This window comes from Kogia breviceps, chromosome 1 (genome assembly GCF_026419965.1).
Source record: "Kogia breviceps isolate mKogBre1 chromosome 1, mKogBre1 haplotype 1, whole genome shotgun sequence".
In the NCBI taxonomy this organism is placed as follows: domain Eukaryota; kingdom Metazoa; phylum Chordata; class Mammalia; order Artiodactyla; family Physeteridae; genus Kogia; species Kogia breviceps.
Window position 1 is genome coordinate 149221468 of NC_081310.1, and position 24639 is coordinate 149246106.

At 39.2% G+C, this 24639-nt stretch overlaps 1 protein-coding gene across 3 annotated transcripts in view; it reads right to left on the bottom strand.

Moving 5' to 3' along the window:
• PATJ (PATJ crumbs cell polarity complex component) overlaps nucleotides 1-24639 on the bottom strand; it is a 353889-nt gene that overhangs the window by 80307 nt on the left and 248943 nt on the right. For all 3 annotated transcript variants that reach the window (XM_067006873.1, XM_067006872.1, XM_059083193.2), the window contains exons 30-31: nucleotides 20754-20826; nucleotides 11317-11397 (exon numbers count right to left, since the gene is read on the bottom strand). In XM_067006873.1, the coding sequence (XP_066862974.1) occupies nucleotides 11317-11397; nucleotides 20754-20826 (154 nt within the window). The remainder of the gene's footprint in view (nucleotides 1-11316; nucleotides 11398-20753; nucleotides 20827-24639) is intronic.

Below are 24639 nucleotides of genomic sequence, written 5' to 3' on the forward strand. Positions count from 1 at the left end.
GCCATTTTAACACTAAAAGTTAGGTAGGACACAATCTTAAAGGACAGTCTTTTAAACTGAATAAATTTAGCTTTATGAAGAACTCTCCATGTGGTTACTATTTTTCATATTTCCCACTGACCAGTGAGAACTGTCATAGATCCACAAGGGTCTAATTAATAAATCTTTAGTATTATCTGGATAAAGAAGAAAGCTTGGACTTTGGTGTCTGACAGTGGTCATGTTCTGGTTTTTCTACTTATAGGTTACAAGCTCTATGACAAATTAGACTTCCTAAACTTCAGCTTCTTTATGGGTTAATACCAAATACCTCTTGGAGAGGCAGTCTGGCATGAGTCAGGCATGTAAGGTTATGAGTCAAACATAAGGTTTTGAATCCTTACTGTGGCACTTACTGCCCCTAAGCCTTTGAGCAAGTGCATCAACTTCTGGAATACTCAGGTCCCTCATGTGCCAAATGGAGGGAATAATGCTCCATGATGGGGAGGATGGAGATAATACACTGTGTTCAGTTCCTAACAAATGATAAGTGATCAATAAATGGTGGATGGTATTATTATTACTATTGTTACTATTACTGTTTTTGTTGGGATAAATAAGATAATCTTTTAAAGTGCCTACTACAGGGACAGGTACCTAATAAGTAGTCATTCAATAACAGTTTCCTGTCTTCCAGAGACACCTAAAACTCAGTAGACAAGAAGGAAAAAATCATCTTTCCCCACAAATCTGCTTTTCCTCCTGTTTTTCTTTTTGTTTGTTTTTTGTTTTGTTTTGGCCACTCCAAGTGGCTTGCAGGATCTTAGTTCCCTGGCCAGGGACCGAACCCAGGTCTGCAGCAGTGAAAGCGCCAAGTCCTAACCACTGGACCACCGGGAATTCCCTTCCTCCTCATTCTTTTATCAGTGAATGGCATCAACCAACCAGCCAGTCAGCTGCCCATGATGTAATCCAAGAATCCTTGCCTCACCCCCCTTCTTCTTCAACTTTGACATTCACACAATCATCAAGTCTATCAATTCTAACACCTGTATTTATTGAAAATCTGCACTCACTGACAGACCCCCTAGTTTAGGTCACTATCGACTTTCATCTCATTTCCTCCAGCAGCTTTTTAAACTCCCTGCCTTCAGTTTTGACATTTGCTAGCAGATTCTTCACAGGGAGCTCAAAAGGATCTTATCAACAGGCTAATCTCATCATTATACTCCCCCTTTAAAAACCATTGCAAAGGCTTCTGTTGGTATAAAGACCTTTCTCTTGGTCCACAAGGGCCTCCACCACCCAGCTCCTGTCTACTGCTCGGCTTTCATCTTCTGCCAGGCCCACCTGCATGGCCACAGCTAGTAGACCTGGAATGCAGCCTCAGGTACTCACAGGTGATGGAGATGATGTAGGTACTCAGGTACTTAAAGGTGACGGGGAAGCAGGCATTCTCTAAGCAGGGGTTAGAGAATGGTGGAAAGGTAGGGATTGAAATAAACTAGAAGTACATAATTGATGAAAGGGGCAGCTTGGAATGCTGGTCTGTTTTCAGTAGAAAACAGAAACCAGAATTTTTAATGTAAAAATCTCCTGACAACCAGTTTGTAACCTTTGCATTAGACCTAATGTGGTGAACTCGTATTTATCTTTACATGCCTACAGCTTGATACATCACAAGTTCTTGGAAAATGTGTACTGAATAATGAGAGTTCTAGCACACGTTGATTTTATATAGACAAAATCTAGTGTTAACAATAGCTACAGTTACTGAGCCCTTACTGCATTCCAAGCACTATTAAGAGTTTCACATACAAAATCACACTTCATCTTCACAAAAAATAGGAGGGAGACAGGATAAGTCACTTTCTAGGTCAGAGCTAGTGACAGCAGGGGGGATATTTATGTCCATTCAGGTATCAGAGCCCACAATTTATATCTGACAGCCTTTTTCATCTGAGAAAGCAAGTACTATCAGACCATTTTGAGATACAGGTATTATTTATAACACTTAACACTGATTTTTCAGTAAGTATGTTTGAAAATTTTATGTGGATCAAGTGTATCAAGGTAGAGAGTAAAAAGTGTTCCTAAAATATTGCTATTCTGGCTGGTGGGGACTCTGAAATGGTCAAACGCACTGTCAGCTGCGGCGTGAATTTCCATGTCACAGCCCATTTAAGTTAATGATAGTTAATTCAGAAACAATTCATGCTTCCCCAGGCATCTTGCTACCCTGTAAATTCTAAAATCTCCACAAAGAAACTACAGGTTGAATGCCACCTCGAGCTGACTGGAATACTTTCATTTTTCTATTCTTGCCCCTAGGGTCAGAAATTACATTTCATAATGAAAGACAACAGTAAAGACAAACACGGCAGACCGTTTGAAAAAAACCTAAACATTTTGAAAAATTTTGAAACGTCTAAATGTTCTTGAGGCTGCTGTACACAAACTAGGTCTGTAACGACAGGGATCACTTGATACACAGACTGCATGCACTGTTGCTAAGCAGTGTCATAGAGTGGGGCTAGAATGCCGGGCACATCTGCTGGGGGCAATTCCTAGCAAGGTTATCTTGGGCTGCTGGCCAAGTCTTGGGATGATGCTTGTTCTCAAGACCCAGATGGTGTAACAACTGCCATTTTAATAGCTCCAAACCTGTGTTCAGAGGAAAGCTTTAAAGCACATGTCCAGCAGAAGGTTTGCATACTGGGAGCAAGAAAGGTAAATTCTTTGACTGGCAACTCTCTGTGGAACTTACTAGGCAAACACATATACTACCTTGCTGTTTATTTTATGATAATTTTTGCAAAGACAGAATATGAGAATATATCCTGCCACCGCCATCTCTTGCAGACTGCCATTGCCTCTGCCGCAGTAAACTCCCAGCCAGCCCATCAGCATCCACTCTGGCCCCTGTCCAACCCGATCGCTACATTACAGCTACAGTTTAGAGTCACCTCCGAAAGCCCTCCATGGCTTCCCACTACCGTTAGCATAGAGACCATCTCATCAGCATGGCCTGGCCCCTGTCAACCACTCCAGTTTAGTTCCCATCTCACCAGCTCTGGCAACCGTGAACATTCAGGATTTCAGTTCCCCAAACTCCGAGGCTCTAAGTTTGCCTAGCGCCCTCCTTTGTTTCTTCTTTGCCCCACTGCCGGGTAGCGCCAGCTTCTTCAGATCTCAGTTCAGTTTTCACTGGGAGAGCCCTCCCTGATAAGGTCAAACCCCCCTATTCTGTGCTCTCTTAGCACCAAGCGCCTCTAGTTCTTAGCTTTTATCAAAGTTGAGATTTCAGTCTACATGTAACATTACATGATGTCACTCTCCCATGAAGACTGTAAGCTACACAAGAAGAGAGACTATGTCTGTTTACCTTCAGTAGCATTCTTCCCAGGAACTAGCACAGAGTGTAGCAACAGGCTGAACACAGGAATTTATAAGATAAAGTCAAGCTTTAATTGTGATGGACAAAGAAGTGGGGCTTTTTCTACTAGGGTGCAGATTATTAAACACTTGCAAAAAGATTCCAAAATGTGGAGAGACTACATTAAAAGTTCCTCGCATAGGATATTATAGTTCTTTAACAGAATCACAGAATTTCCAGTGTAGCGGTTACCTAGAATCAAATTTCTGATTTGGTTTCAGTTTGTGGATTGTCTATATTCTGTCTTCCCCTCTTTCTTCTTCCTCCTGTAATTTTTTAAAACATCTTTATTGAGATATAATTAACATATCATAACATTCATCCATCTAAAGTGTAAAATACAATGGTTTTACCATTCAGAATTATACAAGTGTCATCACAATCTAAGTTTAGAGCATTTCATAATCTCTGAAAGAAACCTTGTGCCCATTAGGGTCACTTTCTATCCCCCAGCCATAGGCAACCACTAATTTACTTTATCTTTATAGATTTTGATTCTGTTTTTTTTTTTGGGGGGGGTAACATCTGGCTTTTTATTGATTCAATCAACACATTGGGAATTTAGTAGCAAGTTAATGGCAAGCACTTACAAAATCTGGTTTTCTACTTTTATTTATTTATTTATTTATTTTTTTCGGTACGCGGGCCTCTCACTGTTGTGGCCTCTCCCGTTGCGGAGCACAGACTCCGGACACGCAGGCTGAGCAGCCATGGCTCACGGGCCCAGCCGCTCCACGGCATGTGGGATCTTCCCGGACCGGGGCACGAACCCGTGTCCCCTGCGTCGGCAGGCGGACTCTCAACCACTGCGCCACCAGGGAAGCCCTGGTTTTCTACTTTTAAAATAAGCTGTCTTAAACAATCTACAGCAACCTAAAATCACAAGAACACATGTGAGTGGCTGAAGCACTTCTGCTGTTATGTCTGTGGCAAGCTTATTAGTAATTTCCTAACAAGTCTTCTAGTGCAAGTGCACATAATCATTTGGAACCTCCATTACCATATTTGGCTCTCAGTTTCCCCTACAAATAATGGTGTCTAAATGTAAGAATTTGAAGTAAAACTGGGCAAGTGTGCCCATATTAACAGAATTACCATATGACCCAGCAGTTTTACTCCTAGGTATATACCCAAGAGAAATGAAAATACACATCACACAAAAACTTGTAAACAATTGTTTACAGCAGCATTATTAATAATAGCTCTAATAGGAGTGAAGCCATGCTGCAGATTTTGATTCTTGTAGCATCATGTATCAGTACTTCTTTATCTTTCATTGCTAAATAATATTCTACTGTATGGATAGACCATATTTTATTTATGCATTCATCCATTGGTAGACATTTAGGTTGTTTCCATTTGGGGCTATTATTAATAATGCTGCTGTAAACAATTGTTTACAAGTTTTTGTGTGATGTGTATTTTCATTTCTCTTGGGTATATACCTAGGAGTAAAACTGCTGGGTCATATGGTAATTCTGTTAATATTTTGAGGAACTGCAAACTGTTTTCCAAACTGGCTGTAGCAGCAATGTATGAGAGTTCCAATTTCTCCATATCCTTGTCAGCACTTATATTATCTGTGTATTTGATTACAATCTCCTAGCAGGTATGAAGTGGTATCTCATTGTGGTTTTTTTGTTTGTTTGTTTTTGTTTTGTTTTTTGTTTTTTTGCGGTACGCAGGCCTCTCACTATTGTGGCCTCTCGCGTTGTGGAGCACAGGCTCAGGACGCGCAGGCTCAGCAGCCACAGCTCACGGCCCTAGCCGCTCTGCAGCATGTGGTATCTTCCCAGACCGGGGCACGAACCCGTGTCCCCTGCATCGGCAGGCAGATTCTCAACCACTGCGCCACCAGGGAATCCCTCATTGTGGTTTTGATGTGCATTTCTCTAATGGTTAATGAGGTTGACCATCTTTTTATGTGCTTATTGGCCATTTGTATGGAGAAATGCCTGTTCAGATCCCTGCCCATCTTTTAATTGAGTTATTTGTCTTTCTATTATTTCGTTGTAAGCTAATAGCTCTGAAATTATTTTACTGGCTATTAGTATCTATAACAACATGGAGAAGGAGACAGACAAGAACCAAAGAAAATATAAATTGGTTTTACATCAAGGCAGAAAACTATAGAAGCAGACAAGGTTAGAGATCCAAAGGTGGTAGCAAGAACAGAGGTTAGATATTTATAAGAGCAGAACAGTACTATCTCTTCCTTTCCTTCTCTTGCTCCTTCCTCCCCACCTAACTACTGAGCTTCTAAAGACAGCAAGCTGATGTGAACACCTGTCCTTGAACATCTCAAGCCCTTTAAGAAGTGCTAATTGTTTTGCTCATCACTGAATCCCCTGTACATAACATTGTCTGACATGCAAGAGATACTCAATTAATATCTGTTGTTTGAACAAATAGATCACACAGTGATACTTCTGATATTCCAAGAAAGGCTGTCTATGTGAACTATACAGTGAAGAGAAGATGGGGTTTAGAGGCAAAGAGAACTGGGTTTGAGTCCCAGACACAGCACCCACCAGCTGTGAGACCTTAGGAACAGACTTGACATCTCTTAGCCTCAGTACCTTATCAGTAAAGTAGGGCTAAAAACATGTGCATCATTGGGTTAAATAAGATAACCAGTATGAAAATGCCTGGCACAGGTTAGCTTCTTGAAATGTTTTAGTTTCCTTCATTTTATGAAACATCGGTTTAAACGGAGGCCTGTATCACTTCATTTACCAATGTGAAAGGTAAATTTCAGTATCTACCTGTTTCTATGTTATAATTTTCTATGTTGGAGTTCAAGAATTAGGGAATGAAAATCACAAAGTTCAGATCCCCGTGTAACTCTCTTGCTGCCCCTTGACTTCAGTTCTGTTCTGTATCTGTATCTCTCTGAGAAGCAGTACTGCATAGTGGTTTAGAGTGCAGCCTCCAGCCTCACGGTGCATGGACCTGGATCCTGGCTTCACCAGGTGATTATTTAGGCAACTTACTTAACATTTCAGTACCTCAGTTTCCTCATCTCTTAAATGGGGATACTACTACTACTAACTTCATAGGATTGTTATGTGAGTGATGTTAGAATAATGCCTGGCACACAGGCATTCAATAGATGCTATCTATTATCAGCAGTTGCATTTTGGGGGTTGAAAAAATTCACTTCAGTTTTCCAAGTTACACGTAATGCTTCACTCAGAACAGCTAATCCTCATCTGGCTGACGTTTAATGCTTTAATCAGCATAACATCATCATCATCATTAACAACAACTCCCCCTTACACAGTCATTCAGGGTACTCTGGCATGGTTCTACCTAGTACTTTATAGTTATTAACTCCTTTCTCTCACAACAACCCTTTGTTTCTTTCTCCCATTTTACAGATGCAAAAATTGAGGCACAGAGAGGTTAAGCTGCTTGCCTAAGGTTGTATGGCTAGTAAATGGTGGAACCAGGATTTGAATCTAAGTAGAATGGCTCCAATCTTTGCACTCTTAATAATTTAGCTATACTGCCCCAAAAGAGTGTATTATATTAACACAGATATCCCCAACATGATAAAAACATAGGTTTATACCCAAGAGATTAAAATACTTATTTTAGGGATTCATGCTCTTCTATGTCAAGATACCAGGGAGACAAGGACCCTTCAGGATGAGGTGCAGCTCTTCTAATTTCTAGTTTTGTGGTCTTTCACTAAGCAGCTTAAGATCTCATCTGTAAGTCAGGGATTAAATAACTCCTGCCCTACTTCTTACATAGGGTTATTTGGGGGATAAAATTGAATAAAATCATGAACTAATATCATGTTAGAAAAAATAGATATTAAAATATTTAAGCTAACGAGATAATAGATGAGGCAGTTTTGCAAATTGCAAAGCTCTGTGCTAAAATTTTTAAGTTCCTTTCAAAAGCTTAAAAATAGTCTTAACAGGCTCTCACCTAGACTTCTGAAATAGATTCCAGACACTTCCCTGTCTCCAGTCTCTCACAATTGGAATCTATGCTTCACCAACCATCACCTGATTGGTTGTCTAAAAACAAGTCATTCTCCCTTTAAAAAATATTTTAGAGAAATCTAATATCTTCTGAAGTTACTATAAACTCCTTGGCTGTGAATCTGGGGACTACTGAGATATAGACAAAAGCCAATCATAACTGAATAGTGGAAATAAGCACTGGAATATATGTAGACTCATGGCTTAGTCTTAGCTCGGAAAACAGGTAATCTTGGAGAAGCACTTTAATAGCCCTTTGGAGTATAGTTTCTCATAGGTAGCACCTTGTGTATATGTTTATCCATGTAGTTAATGAGACATTTATTGAGCACTGAGCATAAAAAGATGAATACGTTAATCTATCATTCATAGCATATAGTCCCTTCAGTTCTGTGATTCTACTGTTCAACTTCTATCTGATTCTACTGTTCAACTTTGCACACTGTACATCACCCACACTGTTTGATTCACCTGGTGAACCTCTCCCCTTTATTCCAACCTCAGTAGTCAATCACCTTCTCATCTTTTTTCTTTTTTTTTTTTTTTTTGTGGTGCACGGGCCTGTCACTGTTGTGGCCTCTCCCATTGTGGAGCACAGGCTCCGGACGCACAGGCTCAGCGGCCATGGCTCACGGGCCTAGCCACTCCGCGGCATGTGGGATCTTCCCGGACCGGGGCACGAACCCGTGTTCCCTGCAACGGCAGGTGGACTCTCAACCACTGCACCACCAGGGAAGCCCTTCCTTCTCATCTTTAAAGGTTCACCTTAAAGGCCAAGAGTCTAAGAAACCGTCCCTAATCCCTGAATGAGATGGTTTTCCTTCCACTTTTGAACTCCTGTAACATTTTTTTTTCTCTCTCTTTAATACACTTCTGCCTGGTCTGATTTTCCAGGTACAAATTCTGTTATCCTCACTGATGCTTGATGGTAAGCTGCTTAAGAGCAAGACCTGTGTTTTTCTCCTGGTCTCTCCTGTAGGGGCCAGCAGTGTCTGATGAGATATATGCTCCCACAGGAAGCAAGAAATTCAACCTTTAAAGGATTAGAGCTTACTGTTTCCAACTGACATAACTAAGGTAACAGGAGTCAAGGCCCATACAGATCACATGCCGTCCTCTGACAAGGTACATCCAGCAACCATCCTAGAATGGTGCAGCAATGCTGGTGCCAATCTCATAATAGAAACAATCAAGTGATGACTAGTGATGAGGAACTGTTATTAATACAGTTGACCCTTGAAGTACATTGGTTTGAACCATGTGGGTCCACTTACACATGGATTTTTTTCAATAATAAATACAATAATACTACACAATCTGCCATCTGAGGTTGGTTGGAGCCGTGCATGTGGAGGAACCCAGAACACAGGGGGCCTTATAACTATAAGCTATACATGGACTTTCCACTGTGCAGAAGGTCAGCATCCCTAACCAATGCATTTTTCAAGGGTCAACTGTACTTTATAATGAGACAATGATGAATATGTTAGGTTGAGCCAGATGAAATTTTTACCCTCAAGAACAGCAATTTCATGATTTAATATAATTTGCTAATTTATGCATTATCTATCTCCCTTCCCCCATCTACCCATGAATGAGTCTTCATGAAGGCACGCATTCTGGTACATTTTGTTCACTTTTGTATCTCCAGTGCCTGGAACATAGTGGCATTTGGCAAATATTTTCTGAACTAATGCATGAACTTGCTAAGCACCAACTATGTACCTTATATTCTACTACATGTTCATACTTTATTGCCTATTTGTTTCTCATAACATCCTGGTTATTCCCATCCTTCAGATGAGTAAACTGAGGCTTGGTGAGGTCTAACTTGCTGAAGTTAGACACACTCTTAAGCAATACTTTATGCTAGGCCATTTATATTTACGCTATAAAAGTTGTTCAAATTTGGCTATCTTTCTTCAGTTGACTAGACCATGGATATTCTATTGGAAATGGTGACAAAGAAATTGTAGAATACCAAAAAGAGAAAGAGGTGAGGCGGGGAGGGGAGAAAGAAAAATACCAGTCAATGGGTTTGGGGAGGCTTTTATTCTTATTAAAATGCAGTATGAAATAATCTAAATACTATCCTTAGTCCTTCAGGTCCTCTGCCTGAGGGCGGGGCTCTTCAATTATTTTGGCACTTGGAGCCCCATCACTGCTGTTGCCTTCTTGGGAACAGAGGGTGGATGACGGGTGGCTTTTGGCTGCAGCCTACAAGTGAGCCTCTGTGGGACTACCTGCCTCTCCCAGCAAGCAAGGGAGTGTTCTCACTCTTTTTACCATTTCCTCTGTGGATGAAATCGGGGGCCTCTACTTGCAAAGACCTGTTGCTTTAGAAGATTTTTCCTTAATCTATCTTTGGAGAAACAGTGCTAAAAAGAACCAGTTAGTAGGGTTTTTTTTGTTTTTTTTTTAAAAATTAATTAATTAATTTATTTTTGGCTGCTTTGGGTCTTCATTGCTGTGCTCAGGCTTTTCTAGTTGCGGCAAGCGGGGGCTACTCTTCGTTGCAGTGTGCGGGCTTCTCACTGCGGTGGCATCCCTTGTTGCAGAGCACGGGCTCTAGGCGTGTGGGCCTCAGTAGTTGTGGAATGTGGACTCAGTAGTTGTGGCTCGTGGGCTCTAGAGCTCAGGCTCAGTACTTGTGGTGCATGGGCTTAGTTGCTCCGCGGCATGTGGGATCTTCCCGGACCAGGGCTCCAACCTGCGTCCACTGCATTGGCAGGCGGATTCTTAACCACTGCGCCACCAGGAAAGTCCCAGTAGTATTTTTAAATGAACAAAGGAGTTGGAGTTTGAAATTCGTTGATGTTCCCCTTTCTCCTTCAGTGCAAAGATGCAGTTTGTCTTTTGGAAAGGGAACAGTGTAACTTTGGCACGTCTTGTTCAAGAACAATGGTCATTATCTGTTGGTCCCACTACTCTTGATGCCTCACATAGGGTTTGTGTAAGAGTGGACCATTATAATTTCCACTCTTGCTGAAATGTCCTTTTCCTTCAGCCGGAAAGAATCAGTTCATTTTCTAGGATATGGAATCTAAGCCAGTCCTGATGTATATGAAAGTTGAAAGAAGATAAATGGATGATTTTTCAAACTCCCTGAAGTAAAATGAACAACTCTGTGCTGTCATAAAATCACAGTGACCCTCCTAAGTGATTAATTCTTTGAGACTCATAAGATATTTTGAAACAGAGGGGGGAAAAAAGCCCACATTTCTTTCTAGAACTTGCAGTCTAACCCTGGAAGTGCTAGGCTGCAAAACAGAAAGGTAGATTATGAGCAAAGGCTTGGGAGTCAGACCAAATGAGATCAATCTTCATGTCTATGACATACTAGTGAGTGGCCTTTGGCAAATTAGTTAACATCTCTAAGCAAGCCTTCAGTTTCCGCGCATGTAAAAGAAAAATATCACCACCTACAGCTATGAGGATCAGAAAATGAACGTAGAACACAGGATAGCACGGGGTACCCAGTAAATGTTCCATAAATATTAAGTAACAAGATATGAAATGTTAGGACACATAAGGAGGAAGAGTTCTCTAAAACTGCCTCTCTTCTAATGCTCTAGCCCCTGGGTAAGTTTAAGTATCTTTTATTATGAACACAGGAATCCATTTAACATCTCTTTTCGTGCCTCTAGAACTAATTCAGCACCACCCTAACCTTAAAGAAACCCAATATTAAACAAGATTTAAAAGAGATTGCTTCTTTAGTCCCAGACAGCACAGTTCACATATGAAGAAAGTAGGAGAATACACTGTTCTTTGGGTCATTCGCTATATGGAATAGCTTCCCCTGTCTCAGAGATGGAGATTCCTAGAGAAGCAAACACAACTGATCCAAAATATATACAGTTCATCCCTAAAAAGAACATTGGATGAAACACCCAGTATTCTCACCAGTTTGGAGCTTTCACTTTTAGGCAATTGTTTAATACAAGCTTCGAGACTGCCCTCTTCCTCACTGGTGCCACTCTGATCCTATGAGACATTAAAAAGAAAATGGCAAAGATGTCATTCTTCACTCGCACTGACTTGAACTGTAGTACATATACTCAATCATAGTTGCCTGTTTTACTGTTGTAGTGGATATTGTTTCTTCTTTTCTTCCTTTCCAGTAGGTCTTCTTTTTTTTTTTTTTTTCCAAGGTATCTACAATATCCTGTCACTCAGAGATACACCTTAGAGAAAGCTGATTCCCTAAAGGCTAATCTTATTCTTTTTGCCAATGATTTTGTCAGGAATGGGTACGTGATCCAGTTCTGGTCAATGAGACACCAAGAGAGGTTTGCTGGAGACTTCTGGAAAGGTCTTTAGTAGATCTTAAAAGAACCACAAGAAGTCCGCATACCTCCCAAGCTAACAAGAGAGCATGAAGTGCAAATAGCCATGGGCAGCCATCCCACAACCAGAAGGAAAGCAGCCTGTGAATGACAGAGCAAAGGCAGAGATGGAAGAACTGGTTCTCTGATGACAAAATGGGGCCACTGGACCAACCAAACATGAAGCCCAGCCTTATTCTTAGCAATCTTCTAAGGAGAGCTAATCTACTTCCTTATTTTTTCAGTCACTCTGAGTTAGCTGTTCTGTTCCCTCCAGCCAAAACTTTCTCAGACATTTGTTTATCTTCTGCACAAGGTTAAACTGTTTGATGGGAGACTATGTTTATCTTGTTTATTTGTGAAACTCAGGTACCTAGCACCCTGCCTGGCACATGGAAAACACTTGATAAATACTGGCTGAACCAATAAATGCAGTACTTGCTTTCTTGATGACTTTTTCCTGCGGATTCCTAAAAATATTTATTTAATGTAAATGAGACATCTGGTAATAATAAGCCACATTAAAATTCCAAAACACATTAGGCATCTCCTCAATTGAATTATGATATATTATATATTATAGTTACTTTCTTTGCTTTCTGAGGACACATAGAGGAGAATAAGGATAATAAATGGAGTATTTGCATTGTATTTATATGGATTTTTATTTTCAAACACCACCATCTGGGATTAGTACAAATTCAGGTGGGGTTGTTAGTAGAGAAGTGATTTCGATTTTGAGACATTCAATCTGGTAATTTAAGAAGTGCAAATTAAAGCAAAGATACAGCATTTTTTTCATCTATCAAATGGACAAGAGAATAGAAAAAGAACATTCAGTATTAATAACGTTGTAGGGAAACAGGAATTTTTACACACCATTGAAAAATGTAAATAAGCACAATCTTTTCAGAAAAAAGCCCCATACATCATGTAGATATAAATGCAGGGAAAATATCTGCAAGCACATAGAACAAACTTTTTAAGTTGCATACTTCTAGAGAGTAGGATGAGGGATTAGGGAATTTTTGCATTAGTTATTTCTATACTGTTCAATTATAGAAGAATTAGTGTGTATTACTGCATGTTAAAAACAATAAAGGAGAGCTATGAGAAATATCTAAAAGGAAAAAAATCCAGGAAAGTAAGTAGCATGAGCTTTAGAATTGGTCAGATCTGAACTCAAATCTCAACTTTGACGTTAGAATTAGAATTATGAGATTTTCTGCAAATTACTTTCTAAATCTGGGTACAGTTGGCCCTAATGTGAGGATTAGGGGCACAGATCCTCCCCACAGTTGAAAATCTGTGTATAATTTATAGTTGGTCCCCTGTATCTGTGGTCCCTTGGCATCCAACCGCAGATTGGGTAGTACTGTAGTATTTACTGTTGAAAGAAATCTGCATATAGGTGGATCCATACAGTTTAAACCATGTTTTACAAGGGTCAACTTGTGCTTGTTTTTAAAGTACAGGTAAAACTATCAATTTAAAAATATTACCCCATCAGGTTGCCTTGAAGATTAATGCACTAACATGTAAAATGTCTATCAGCACAACACTAGGTACAGTTAATTTTTGTTTCTAGCTTTTTGTTGAGACAGGTTCTTTGTCCATGACCTGTTTCATGTAGTCACCATATAAAGGTTAAATAAGTGTGTACCACTGTGATCCCAATTCAAGGATGATAAAAATGATACACTTAAAATAACCTGTTAAAGAACTCCTAGCCAGTAAGAGGCAGATCCAGGATTCACAGCTAGGTAAGAGTACCACCAAAGCCCATGCTCTTGGTAACTATGCTCCAGGCCCTAAGTAAATGATTCTCTTGTTTCTTTCTATTCTTTCTTTCCAGTACTCAGTGTTGGTAACTAATCTTATGGAAGACAGGATTCATAATCTTAAAAAAACAAATCACTGTCATTAGACCATGGGTTTTTTTTGTTTTTGGGGTTTTTTTGTGGTACGTGGGCCTCTCACTGTTGTGGCCTCTCCCGTTGCGGAGCACAGGCTCTGGACGCACATGCTCTGGACGCGCAGGCTCAGCGGCCATGGCTCACGGGCCCAGTTGCTCCGCGGCATGTGGGATCTTCCCGGACCAGGGCACGAATCCGTGTCCCCTGCATCGGCAGGTGGACTCTCAACCACTGCACCACCAGGGAAGCCCTAGACCATGGTTTTAACAAAAAGCATTTTAGCATTTGTTAACCAGAAAATTTCAGTAGATACATCCTTCTCTCCATGAATTCTGGGTAATCAAGAAATTACCATATAATATAAACATGCCGAAGTTAAAAAACAAAGCTTGAAAATACATAGATTTTCAGTGTTTTAGACAGTGGGTAAGTTCTAGAGACAGAAAAATTCTGAAGAAACAAATTATACTTTTAAAAATCAGTATGTAATAGATGAAAAACCTTTAATGCCTTGATTACTTAGTGTGTCTAGTTCTGTAAACTGTGGGAAGCCCTGAAGAGGCCCTGGGGAGGCTATGCTATCTAACTGGAGGATATAATGGAAACAATGCTTGTAACTGTAGCATTGGATTGTAAAACAAATCCACAGGTGGCTTCTCTAGTAACACTGCAAATGGCCAACTCCTCTGTCCGAGATGAGAGGAGATTTTTCACCAGGATGGTGGTTAACTGATGCCATTCATCTAATCAAATATATGTCTCCTTGGGGAAAGGAAAGTGATGTTGAAAAAAATCAGAGAAGTCTTTACAGTTCTCAGCAAAGTGAGTAAAAGAGATGAGATCTTCTTGGTCTTTATAAAATGAATACAAAAGAAGGAAAGAAAAGAGATGTTTGATGCTTTAACTTAGAAAATTTAAGAAAACATGGGGAAGGCAGTCTAGGTTGCACATGGCCTACATATCCTTTAAGATTTGAATAAAAACAAAAAAAGAATACCCTTTACATCTACATCCACAGAATTTATCATACGAAGCCATGTCTCAAATGCCCCTTACTCCATAAATCCTTTCTTTCTTCTTAGCTGGAAGATGTCTCTTCTTCTTCTAAGCTTACCTAACAGTTTACCTGAACTCCTTATGTCACATACATCATCTCATTTGTATCTTAATTATGTACATACAGAATTGATCTCCCTGATGAGATGGAAAGATGCTTGACACTGACATCTGAGCCTCATTCATCTCCTTGGTCCGATTCATTTTTATATTCATCCTAGGTCTGTCTCATTTCAAAGTTGATGCTCTTTTTAAATGTACCTTGAGACCCTTCTAAAGCATTTCTTCTGCTTTTAGTTACTTGTTTAGTCTGAGATAGCTCCATAAAGGAGGGTTTAAAGTCAAAATCTAGATGGAGAGAAGAGTGAGGTAAAAAGGAAGTTGGACTTGAAAGAGGTTAGCATAAAGTATTTACTTTCCTAGGAGAGCCAAAGTTTATAAAAGAGTTTTCATGCTTAAATGAAGCACAGAACAAAAACAATGTGGGTTCTGTTCTGAGAACAGAATGGCTCATATATATAAAATATCCTGCTGACTAGGAGCTTAAAAAACAGGAATCAGTCAGATGGAAAAGGAAAAACAGGTCAGCAGGCATGATTTCCAAAGCACAATTGCATCATGGTGGTTTGAAGACCATCTGGCTGATGGACGGTGGCCCATTGACACCCAAGATGATTCAGCTAATCTGGATGGCTGGGTTCCCTTCCTCTGTTGCTGATCTTCAAACCACCTGTCCAAAGCTGCCAGCTCAGCCAAGGCTGCTCAAAGAGAATGACCTTTCCTCATGAAGACCGTGGTCAGTACATTCCACAGTGAATTATGCTTTACAGATGAATGAAAGGAAAAGGCATGGCTCATGATTGTACATTTAACACAGACTTTACCCCCTTCTCCCCCACAAAAGGACTGATAAGAAATGCTACTCAATCCCTACTGAGAATTCTCTTCCAAACCCTCTGAAAGTTTTAAACTTCCTCTGCTGGGTTCCTCCAACATCTTCAACATAAAGTGATAATAAATTTTATTTTCTTTTTGTATTACTTTATTTTTTTCATACCCACTATTTGTCTATAGTTTTCTCCAACTAGACAGTGAGAACGTTGACAGTGGGAATTTATGTTTTACTTGAGAGTAGGCTATCAATAAAAGTTAAATTAGTTAAGGATGTTATTGTGGTTTGGAAAAACACTTCTGATCAGATAAACATTCCATAGTGTTGTTCCCTACCCTCTTTCCTCATTTAACGTGACAAAAGAGTATATACAACTGTTTTCCTTTTATTTTAAGATTTTACTAAGCAAAATTAATAACAAAAAACCCCAGCAACTATACCTCTCTGATATAATTGAAAATTCTTTTTCAAAATAAAACTTATGTTGGTTTAAATTTTGTCATCCCCATATTTCGTAAAACCAATACGTTCTTCAAAAAAACCACAAAATGGGGCTTCCCTGGTGGTGCAGTGGTTGAGAATCCGCCTGCCGATGCAGGGGATACGGGTTCGTGCCCCGGTCTGGGAAGATCCCACGTGCCGCGGAGCGGCTGGGCAAAATGATTTATTAGTTTCATTGCCAGCCTAAGTTCACAAATATTTCTTTCTGCAAAGTCATGTTTACTTGATGTGACAAATTAAATTTCTTTCTCCTACTCCTAATTATCAGCATATCTTCAAGGCTATTCAGAATTCCAGAAAGGCAATGCACAATTAAAGATAAAATGGAAATTATGCTAATAGGACTCCCTGAATAATCAACCTCTCCATTCTTTATGAGGCCTGCTCCATTTCACTTAGTATTCAAAAAAGCACAACTTCTGAAAAAAATAAAAAAATGAACGTTCTTACTTCTATAAAGATATTCTAAAAGATTCAGCCTGCCTTGTCGAGTAATGGAATAAATAGCTTGCCTCCCAAGTATACTTGAGCCCTCATACCTCTCAGGAGATACCATAGCAGTAACTTCCTAATTGGGTTTCCAACTTCAAGACATTTTTGACTTTGCTATTACACTAATCTACGTGAAGTAAGCCCTGATCAGACAATTTCATTATTCAAAATGCCTTCAACAGCTCCAAGTGCCTAATGCATGACATCCAAACCTTCTGAGATTTAAATTCAAGACTCTCTCCTTTGACCTCAATTTATTTTTCCAACCCCATCTTCTATTACTCTCTTTCACATACCCATTATATTCTTCTCCCCATTCCACACCCAGATTTTTCTTACTTCTGTGCTTCTGTTTGTGCTATTCCTACATTTTTATCTAACCACATTCATATTTTAAAATCCAATATATCCATCAGAAATAGCTGTTCTCCTACCAGGAAATACTATTCACCTTCTGTGAACTCCTCCTAAAGCTTTATCTCTTAGGACACCTTGCTTTAGTAACATACATGTCTTATTTCCCCTATAGGACTATAAGCTCTTGAGGGTAAAGACTATGTGCAATTAATCTCTTTATGTTTTGCAAAGCAGGTATTTGGTAAATAATGGCAGAATGAACTGAATCAGTAAGAAGTAAGTATGCAACACTAAAATGAAGCATCAAGGATACAGCAGAAAAACCATTCACTTATTCCACAAGAATTTATTAAGCAAGTACTATATGCTAAGCACTGAGGACTCAGTGGTCAGGAGAACAGTAAGCCTGGCCCTATTAAAGCATACAATTTAGTGTGGTGTTTACAGTCCTACATTATTAAAACATGGAGATAACGAGGGAAGGAAAAGTGACAGAATCCTAGTTGATAACCCCATTTAGAAATGGGTCCCTCTTTTTCTATAAGGCCTAAGTGATATCACATAAAGGACAAAGGGCAATTTTCACTTTTTAAATGAATCATGAGTATTATTTAACAATGAAGAGAGTAAAGATTACTAAAGGGAACAGTGTAGGATGAAGTTGGTCATAAGAATAGTATCTCACATTTTTGAGCACTTATATTTCAGGTGCTATGCTTATTAATCTGTATACATTATTTTATTCATTTTGAGTCATAGAAAACTTGGAGGAGGCTTCCAAAAAGCAATTCTCCATGGACTTAGTGGTTATGAATTAACAAAGAGGAAGTGGGGAGGCAACCCAAGTGGAAGAAACAATAGGAACAAAGGCATAAGGGGGAAAATCAACAGATGTATGTGGAGTGCACAGCACGTTAATACACTGTAATGCTGAATAACACAGCTGCCTCTGGGCATATGCGTATGTATGCTACATAGCCGCTCTGGACCCCAGTCTCTTCTGTAAAGTGGAAATAAAAATACTGTCTCTCAGAGGTGGATGTAAATAGGACTTGGGACAATGCATCCAAGATAGTGGACACAGTAGATACTATATTCAATCATCCTTTTCTAAGTTGCTGTCCTGTCAGCAGGAAGGCAGCAGAAACCAGCTGGCTGGGCGTAAACTAGAGAAAATACACAGTTAATATTAGAAGTCATTCCTGACAGAAAGTAAACAAAAGAAACCAAACAGGACCCCAGAAATGGTCTTCTGAAACTAAATGTTGACACCAACACTACACCTTTACTCACTCTAAAACACAAAAGCCGGATCTCATAGCAGATTTACAATTCGATGACAGGCTAGTTTTCTTGCTCACTGCACTGAGAAAAAATATGGGCAATGAAAGAAAAATTCAGTTCCAAGCGGATGCTATTTTGATGGGAACATTCATAACTAACAGTACTATAGAAAAAAATTATTCTAAAATACTGACCCCCACCCATCCAAAACAAAAAGGATTTATATGACATTCTATAAACGCAAAAGAATTAAGAATTAAGTATTAACACTTATTGGGTAGCTACCATGTGCCTGGCACAAGATAGCTAGATCTAGATAGATAGATATAGATATCGTCCCTTCTCCCTCTCTCATTTAATCTTAACAACCTTACGAAGTAGGAACTATTGTTATCTCTCTACAGATAAGTGGGGATAGAAGTTACTGTAACTATCCAAGTTCACATGTCTGGTGTACGGTTGTGCTAGGATTTGAACTGAAGTAGCACCCCTCTGGGACCCCTCATTTCCACCACAAACTGCCTACTCTAGTCTCAGTTAGAATGAAAATACCCAGTGCCAGCAAAGCTGTGGCTAAATGGCTATCCGTGGGGAGTCAACATCACTACAATCTTTTCAGATAGTAACTAGTAAATACAGATTAAAATTTTGAAGTTGTGTGCTTTTTGCCTCAGCAATTGTACATTGGGGAAATCTATGCTATAGAAATAAAAGCACCAGTACTAAATGATTGACATACACATGTGTGCAGGTGCGCACATCACACATGTATGTTTATTTTGGTATTCTTTTATTGGCAAAAAATTGGAAAGTAATCTGAATGTCTGTCAATTGGAAAAAAATATATAATACAGCATATTAAATATGACTATTAGATTAAGCAAAATAAAGCAGTTTTTCTCTTTTTAATGTATAGAATCTATTCCAGAAGAATGCATTATATGCACCTCAAACTTAACCAGTCTACAACGACCTCATAATTTCTGCCTAAATGTAAATGGCACCACCATCCACCTAGTTGCTCAAGCCAAAAATCTAGGTCTATCCACGAATCTCTAGTTCCCTTCGGCTCCCACATTTAATCAAGTCTGATTCAACATCCAAAACATCAAGAATCATCAGCTCACTTTTCTTTGCTTCCAACCCCCAAACCTCATCTAACCACGATCAGGTCTTGCCTGGGCTTCTGCCGTCTAGTGTATTACTTTTACCTTCCTTTAGTCCATTCTCCATCTGGTACACTATATATCAGGTCACCTCACTCCCCTGTTAAAAACCTTCCAGTGCCTTCTACTGCACACAGATTAAAACCTGAACTTCTTACTCTGACTCACAAAGCTCCTCTCTCCCTCCCACGTCACATTTCCTCCCTCTCCCTCGCATTTTATCCCACTACTCTCCTCCGGGGCTCCCAATATGCACCCCCAGCTTATTCTTGCTTGAGAGCTATTTTTGTCCTCTCTGCAGAGAAAGCTGTTCCCCCTTATTTTTGCATATCTGGCTCCTTCTTATCATTTTGATCTTGTTTAAATGTCACCTTGTCCAAGAGGCTTTCCCTATAACCAATCAAAGTAGTCACAAGCCACATTCCCTATTTTAATTATCTGTAAGACACTGAACACTATTGATAATTCTCTTAGTTTATTTATGCATTTGCTAGTTAATTTCCTCATTAGAAGGTAAGCTGAACCATGTCAGGGAGACTTATCTGTTTTATTCATGCCTATATCTTAAAATATACAAAATAGCACCTGACGCGTAATATGCATTCATCGAACACTTGTTGAGTGGAAAGAATAAGTATTTTATAATCAAATATTTACTAAAAGAGATGTTATTCAAATAGTTTATTTTTATTATAGAAGCAAAGGAAAAAGTATGGAAAGATATTAAACAATAAAACAACTTCCTTGAGGAGGTAGGGAAAGGAATATAAAATTTTCTAATAACTACATTGTTTGATTAGTTATAATAAATGCGTATTTTAGGGAATTAAAAATAATTTAATAAGTAAAAAATGAGAAGAGAATGTAACGTTCCTCAGCTGGGAATCCTTCAGCTGATTATTTGTATAGCCAACTACCTATCTATCTATCTATCCATCCATCTCTAGAAGCATATTACTATGTTAGCAATCTTGTTTTACTAATAATTTCTTCATCAACAGATGAAAATATTTAAAGACACCAGCAATCATAGTATTAAAGTATTTTTAAACCATAAAGAAAGGTATGATTCAGTCATTAAAAAAGAGAATTTTCTAATAAATTCTGAAATGCCTAGTTAGGACAAATTGCATATCTAGAATGAACCTTAAGGAACTTTGAGGAAGGCAGTACTCATACGGTTAAGTTCTAATGTGTTTGTTTAACATTGTTATATTACTTTATAATCAATGCCTCAAATACTTCCTATTTTAATCAGGGAAATACCCCAGCTAATAAATTCTGAGTTTGGAATACCAGATACTGAAAATCCATGTAATTCATTCACTAAGCTAATTAGGAGTCATCTTACCTCAACAGAAGATGGGGAACTTGATGGTAATGGAAAGGGAGTAACGGCCATCTGATTGACTGCATCTTCATTTCTGTGGATGTTAAAATAGTCAGAATCAGTACACAGTAAAAGGCAGAATCAGTACACGGTAAACGTTAAGTTCTTGGCTCAAATTAGAATCACCTCCTCAGTTCTCAGTTGAAAATGCACACACTGCACCACAGAAGTTAAAATAATGTAAATATACACTGGTTTTGAGCATGCAAAGCCATTAGGTACAAAAACAGATGTATTACTCAAGGGATACTAAGATACAATTATTAGTGACAATGAGTGATGATGCTAGAAGTTGGCCAACTTCTGCTTAGTAAGTCAGGTGCTGCAGAGGATACTTTTGGAAAGGCATCAACTCTTTCAACACCGAGGAGTATAAATTTTTCATATGGAGTGTGTAACCTCTAGGCCCCATTAATGTCTGGAGCATTTTGTTCTTTGAACTGGAAAGGTTCCCAGCCTCCTCACTTGGCTTCTAAATTTGTTCTGCCAGATGAAGGATGATGGAATGTATATGACAGTCCCTGCATGCGTAGACTGTGTGAGAAGGAGTGATAGATGGGGAGAACAGAGACCCAGACAGACAATGCTTTGTGAGTTAGGTTAATTCTACTCCTCGTCATCCTAATTGGGGCAGAGGAGGTGGGAGCTAAAACTTCATTACCGGGGGGAAAGGCACAGAACAACTCCTAGAATACCAGTTCTGGTGATTTGGGCTATTTTCACTATGTTACTAACAAATGGTAGGTAAAGCAGTGGTTCTGTGGGAGATCTACCCTTTACTGTTCATTCATGACACACAACCAAAATAATTATCTCAAGATTTATGTGAAGTTTGACTTTAGGTTTCACAATATAAACCAAAGAAGCTTCTTACTGGTGTGCAAAGATTTAAGACTGTTCACAGATCTCTTGTCCGGTCTACATAGGAGAGCCACTATCTGACTTAGAAGGGCACTCAAATCCATTTTATCCCATTTTATTTTTTATGTCTCACCAATTGGAAAAAGATCCATCAGTCGATGTCTTTCCTACTTTGAGGCTTTAATCATATCACTGCCTTTACCTGAAATGCCTTTCTTTTTAAAATTTATATCCCACCCATCTTTCTCCTCCAGTGTGAGTTCAATAACCTCAACTACATGAATTATTCCCTTGAGTTCAAAGACTATATATTGATGTCTTCCAAATTCACAGTTAGCGTGGATCTTTTTCTGAACCTAGGATCTGCATATCCAACTCCCACTTTACATCTCCACTAGATGTCTTAGATACATCTCAAATAAAATAAAGCTCTTTATCCTGCTCAGTTCCCAGAGGGTTCCACAGTCAACTTCCTCTCCACCTTAGTAAATATCGACAATATTCACCCAGTTGTTTAACTAGGAATCTAAAAGTCATTCCTGAAACCTCTCACTGCATACATCTAATCCATCAAGAAGTCTTATTGATCCTATCTTCAAAACGTATCTTGAATCTTTGCACTTCTTTCCATCCTATCCTAGTACAAGTGATCATCATTTCTCACCTGAATTAATATATTTAAGAACATCCTATTTGGTCTCCCTACTTACACTCTTCATCCTCTGTTCAATCCATTCTTCACCCAGCAGTTATTATGGTTCTAAAACATAAATCTGATTATATTTCTTTCTCCTGCTTAAAATCCTCCTATGGCTCCTTATTGCACTTAGGATCAAGTTCAAAATTGTTAGGGAGGCTATAAGGCCTGGAGCAATCTGGCCCCAGCTCCCACCTCTGGCCTTTTCTTGTTCTCCCTTCTCTTCCTCACTCTGATCCAACTCAGTTACACAGGGCTCCTCTCCATTTCTTAGCTGAGCCAAGCTCCATCCACCTCATGGCCTTCTCTCATCTTCTTCTCTTCTGCTCTGCATGCTTCATGCCCAAATCTTTTGTCTGACTTTTTCCTATTTCTCCTTCATAGCTCACCATAAATGTCATTTCCTGAAACAAGCTTTCCAGGACCTCTACTATATGCTCACAGCACCTGTCAATGATCATAAATCTGTTTTCTTTCAAAATGTACCTAACTGATTTGTATGCACACCTGCTTCAAATCTGTCTTCCCCTCAAATGGTAAGCACTCCAAGGACAGAACTCATGTCCTTCCTACTCTCTATTACATCATCTAGGGCAAACACATTGCCTGGAAAATAGTCTGTACTTAACATAGTTATTTTTTAAAAATGTAATGATCACTCACTTCATTAAGGAGACAGAGGCAGTTTCAGTTCTAGAACTACCATTAAACTAGCTGTGGGATTTGGGGGAAATCACTTCTAAGAGAATCCGTTTCCTGATTTCTTAAGTAATAAGTAGGTTGAACTGTAAGAATTCTGAGTTGATAAAAATTCTTGTGGAATAAAGCAGAGTATAAATAAAGAGATGAAGTCTAGGTACCATTTCTTGCTCTAACCTTCTTAAATTCTTAGATTATCTAGCATACCAGCCAAACCAAAGCAAAGCGAGAAAAACTAAAATCACAAAGTGACACAGAGCATGAAGAATATGTCTGTTTCTTCTGACATTATTATTGATGCCTTGAGCATGCACTATTATGTTAAGACATGGCTATTGTTTTTCAGGGAGTACCATCCATTCCTCAGCAGTTTGCTCATACACAGAAGAAGTAATCAATTACCCCTGGGTAAGTAACAGCATTTTCCCAGTGGTAATTCCCTTTCCCATTCAACCTCCCCCATGGAATAACACAACAGAGCTCAGCTCTAGCTTAGAGCTGAAAGCCAACAGGACATATCTGCTCCAGATTCAGAGCCCGTGGGGCAGAGTGTATTTGGCAGTAATTAAGCAGATGGCTTTTCATATCTCTTTCAAAGGTTACTGGCATTAAAAAACATAGCTACACATAAATTCTTATTGAGAAATTATGATTAACTGGACCAAGTTATCCCTTCATAATTTAACAGTTTTCCCCAAATCAGTATGACTTTACAGGCCTTTAAAGTCCATATTAATTTTTAAAAAATATAACAGTATAGAAAACCTCAATGGAGTGAAGAAAGCTGCTACCAAAAGTTACAGTTCATAATCCGTTATAATCCACTAGTGAGTGAGTGTTCACACACCTCGGCATTAAGCAAGTGGGGACCTGACAGGGCAGCAATTTTAAAGAGAAAGAAATGGGAAGACGGAAACCAAAGGAGAGAAGATAATTACACTTCACACAAACAGTTAACCTGAAAGACTTCTGGGGACCCTCTGACCTCTCATAGTCCATGATTCTCATAAGGAATGAAATCTGTTTGCTTCATAATTAACCTTTTCTTCCCAGTATAATCAACGTAAGTTTCTTAGGTCCTGGTGCCCCACACAATGTACAATGAGGAATTGTAATTGTTTGTTGGTGTTTTTGTAATTCTTTTTAACAGCTGTTGGGAGAGAGAGAGTGGAATTCTATCATGGATAAATGTGAGAAGGTTTCCAGGGTACCTTGGAACACGGTATAGGTATGTCCTTATCACCGGACTTGCTGCGCTCTATTAAGATTATTTGTGCGGCTCTTTCTCCCTCTCTAAACACAGAGATGGGATCTTATTTCTTTATATCCCCAGCTTGTAGCAGGATACCTCAGCGAGAGTAGGTGTACTATAAATGGCTGTTGAGTGAAAGGGGTCTTAACAAAGCAGGAAAAAGATATGATGTAGAACTATCAAGAGTGTGCCCTATGCTTTCCAAGCTACTTCACGAGTTAGAGACGACGTGCTGCCCGCAGTCAGCCAGCTATTGGTATTTACCGCAATAATGGACATTTATCGGAGTGTCTGCCCAGCTCACAGTGATTCCATGGATGGGCTATACTGTGTAACAC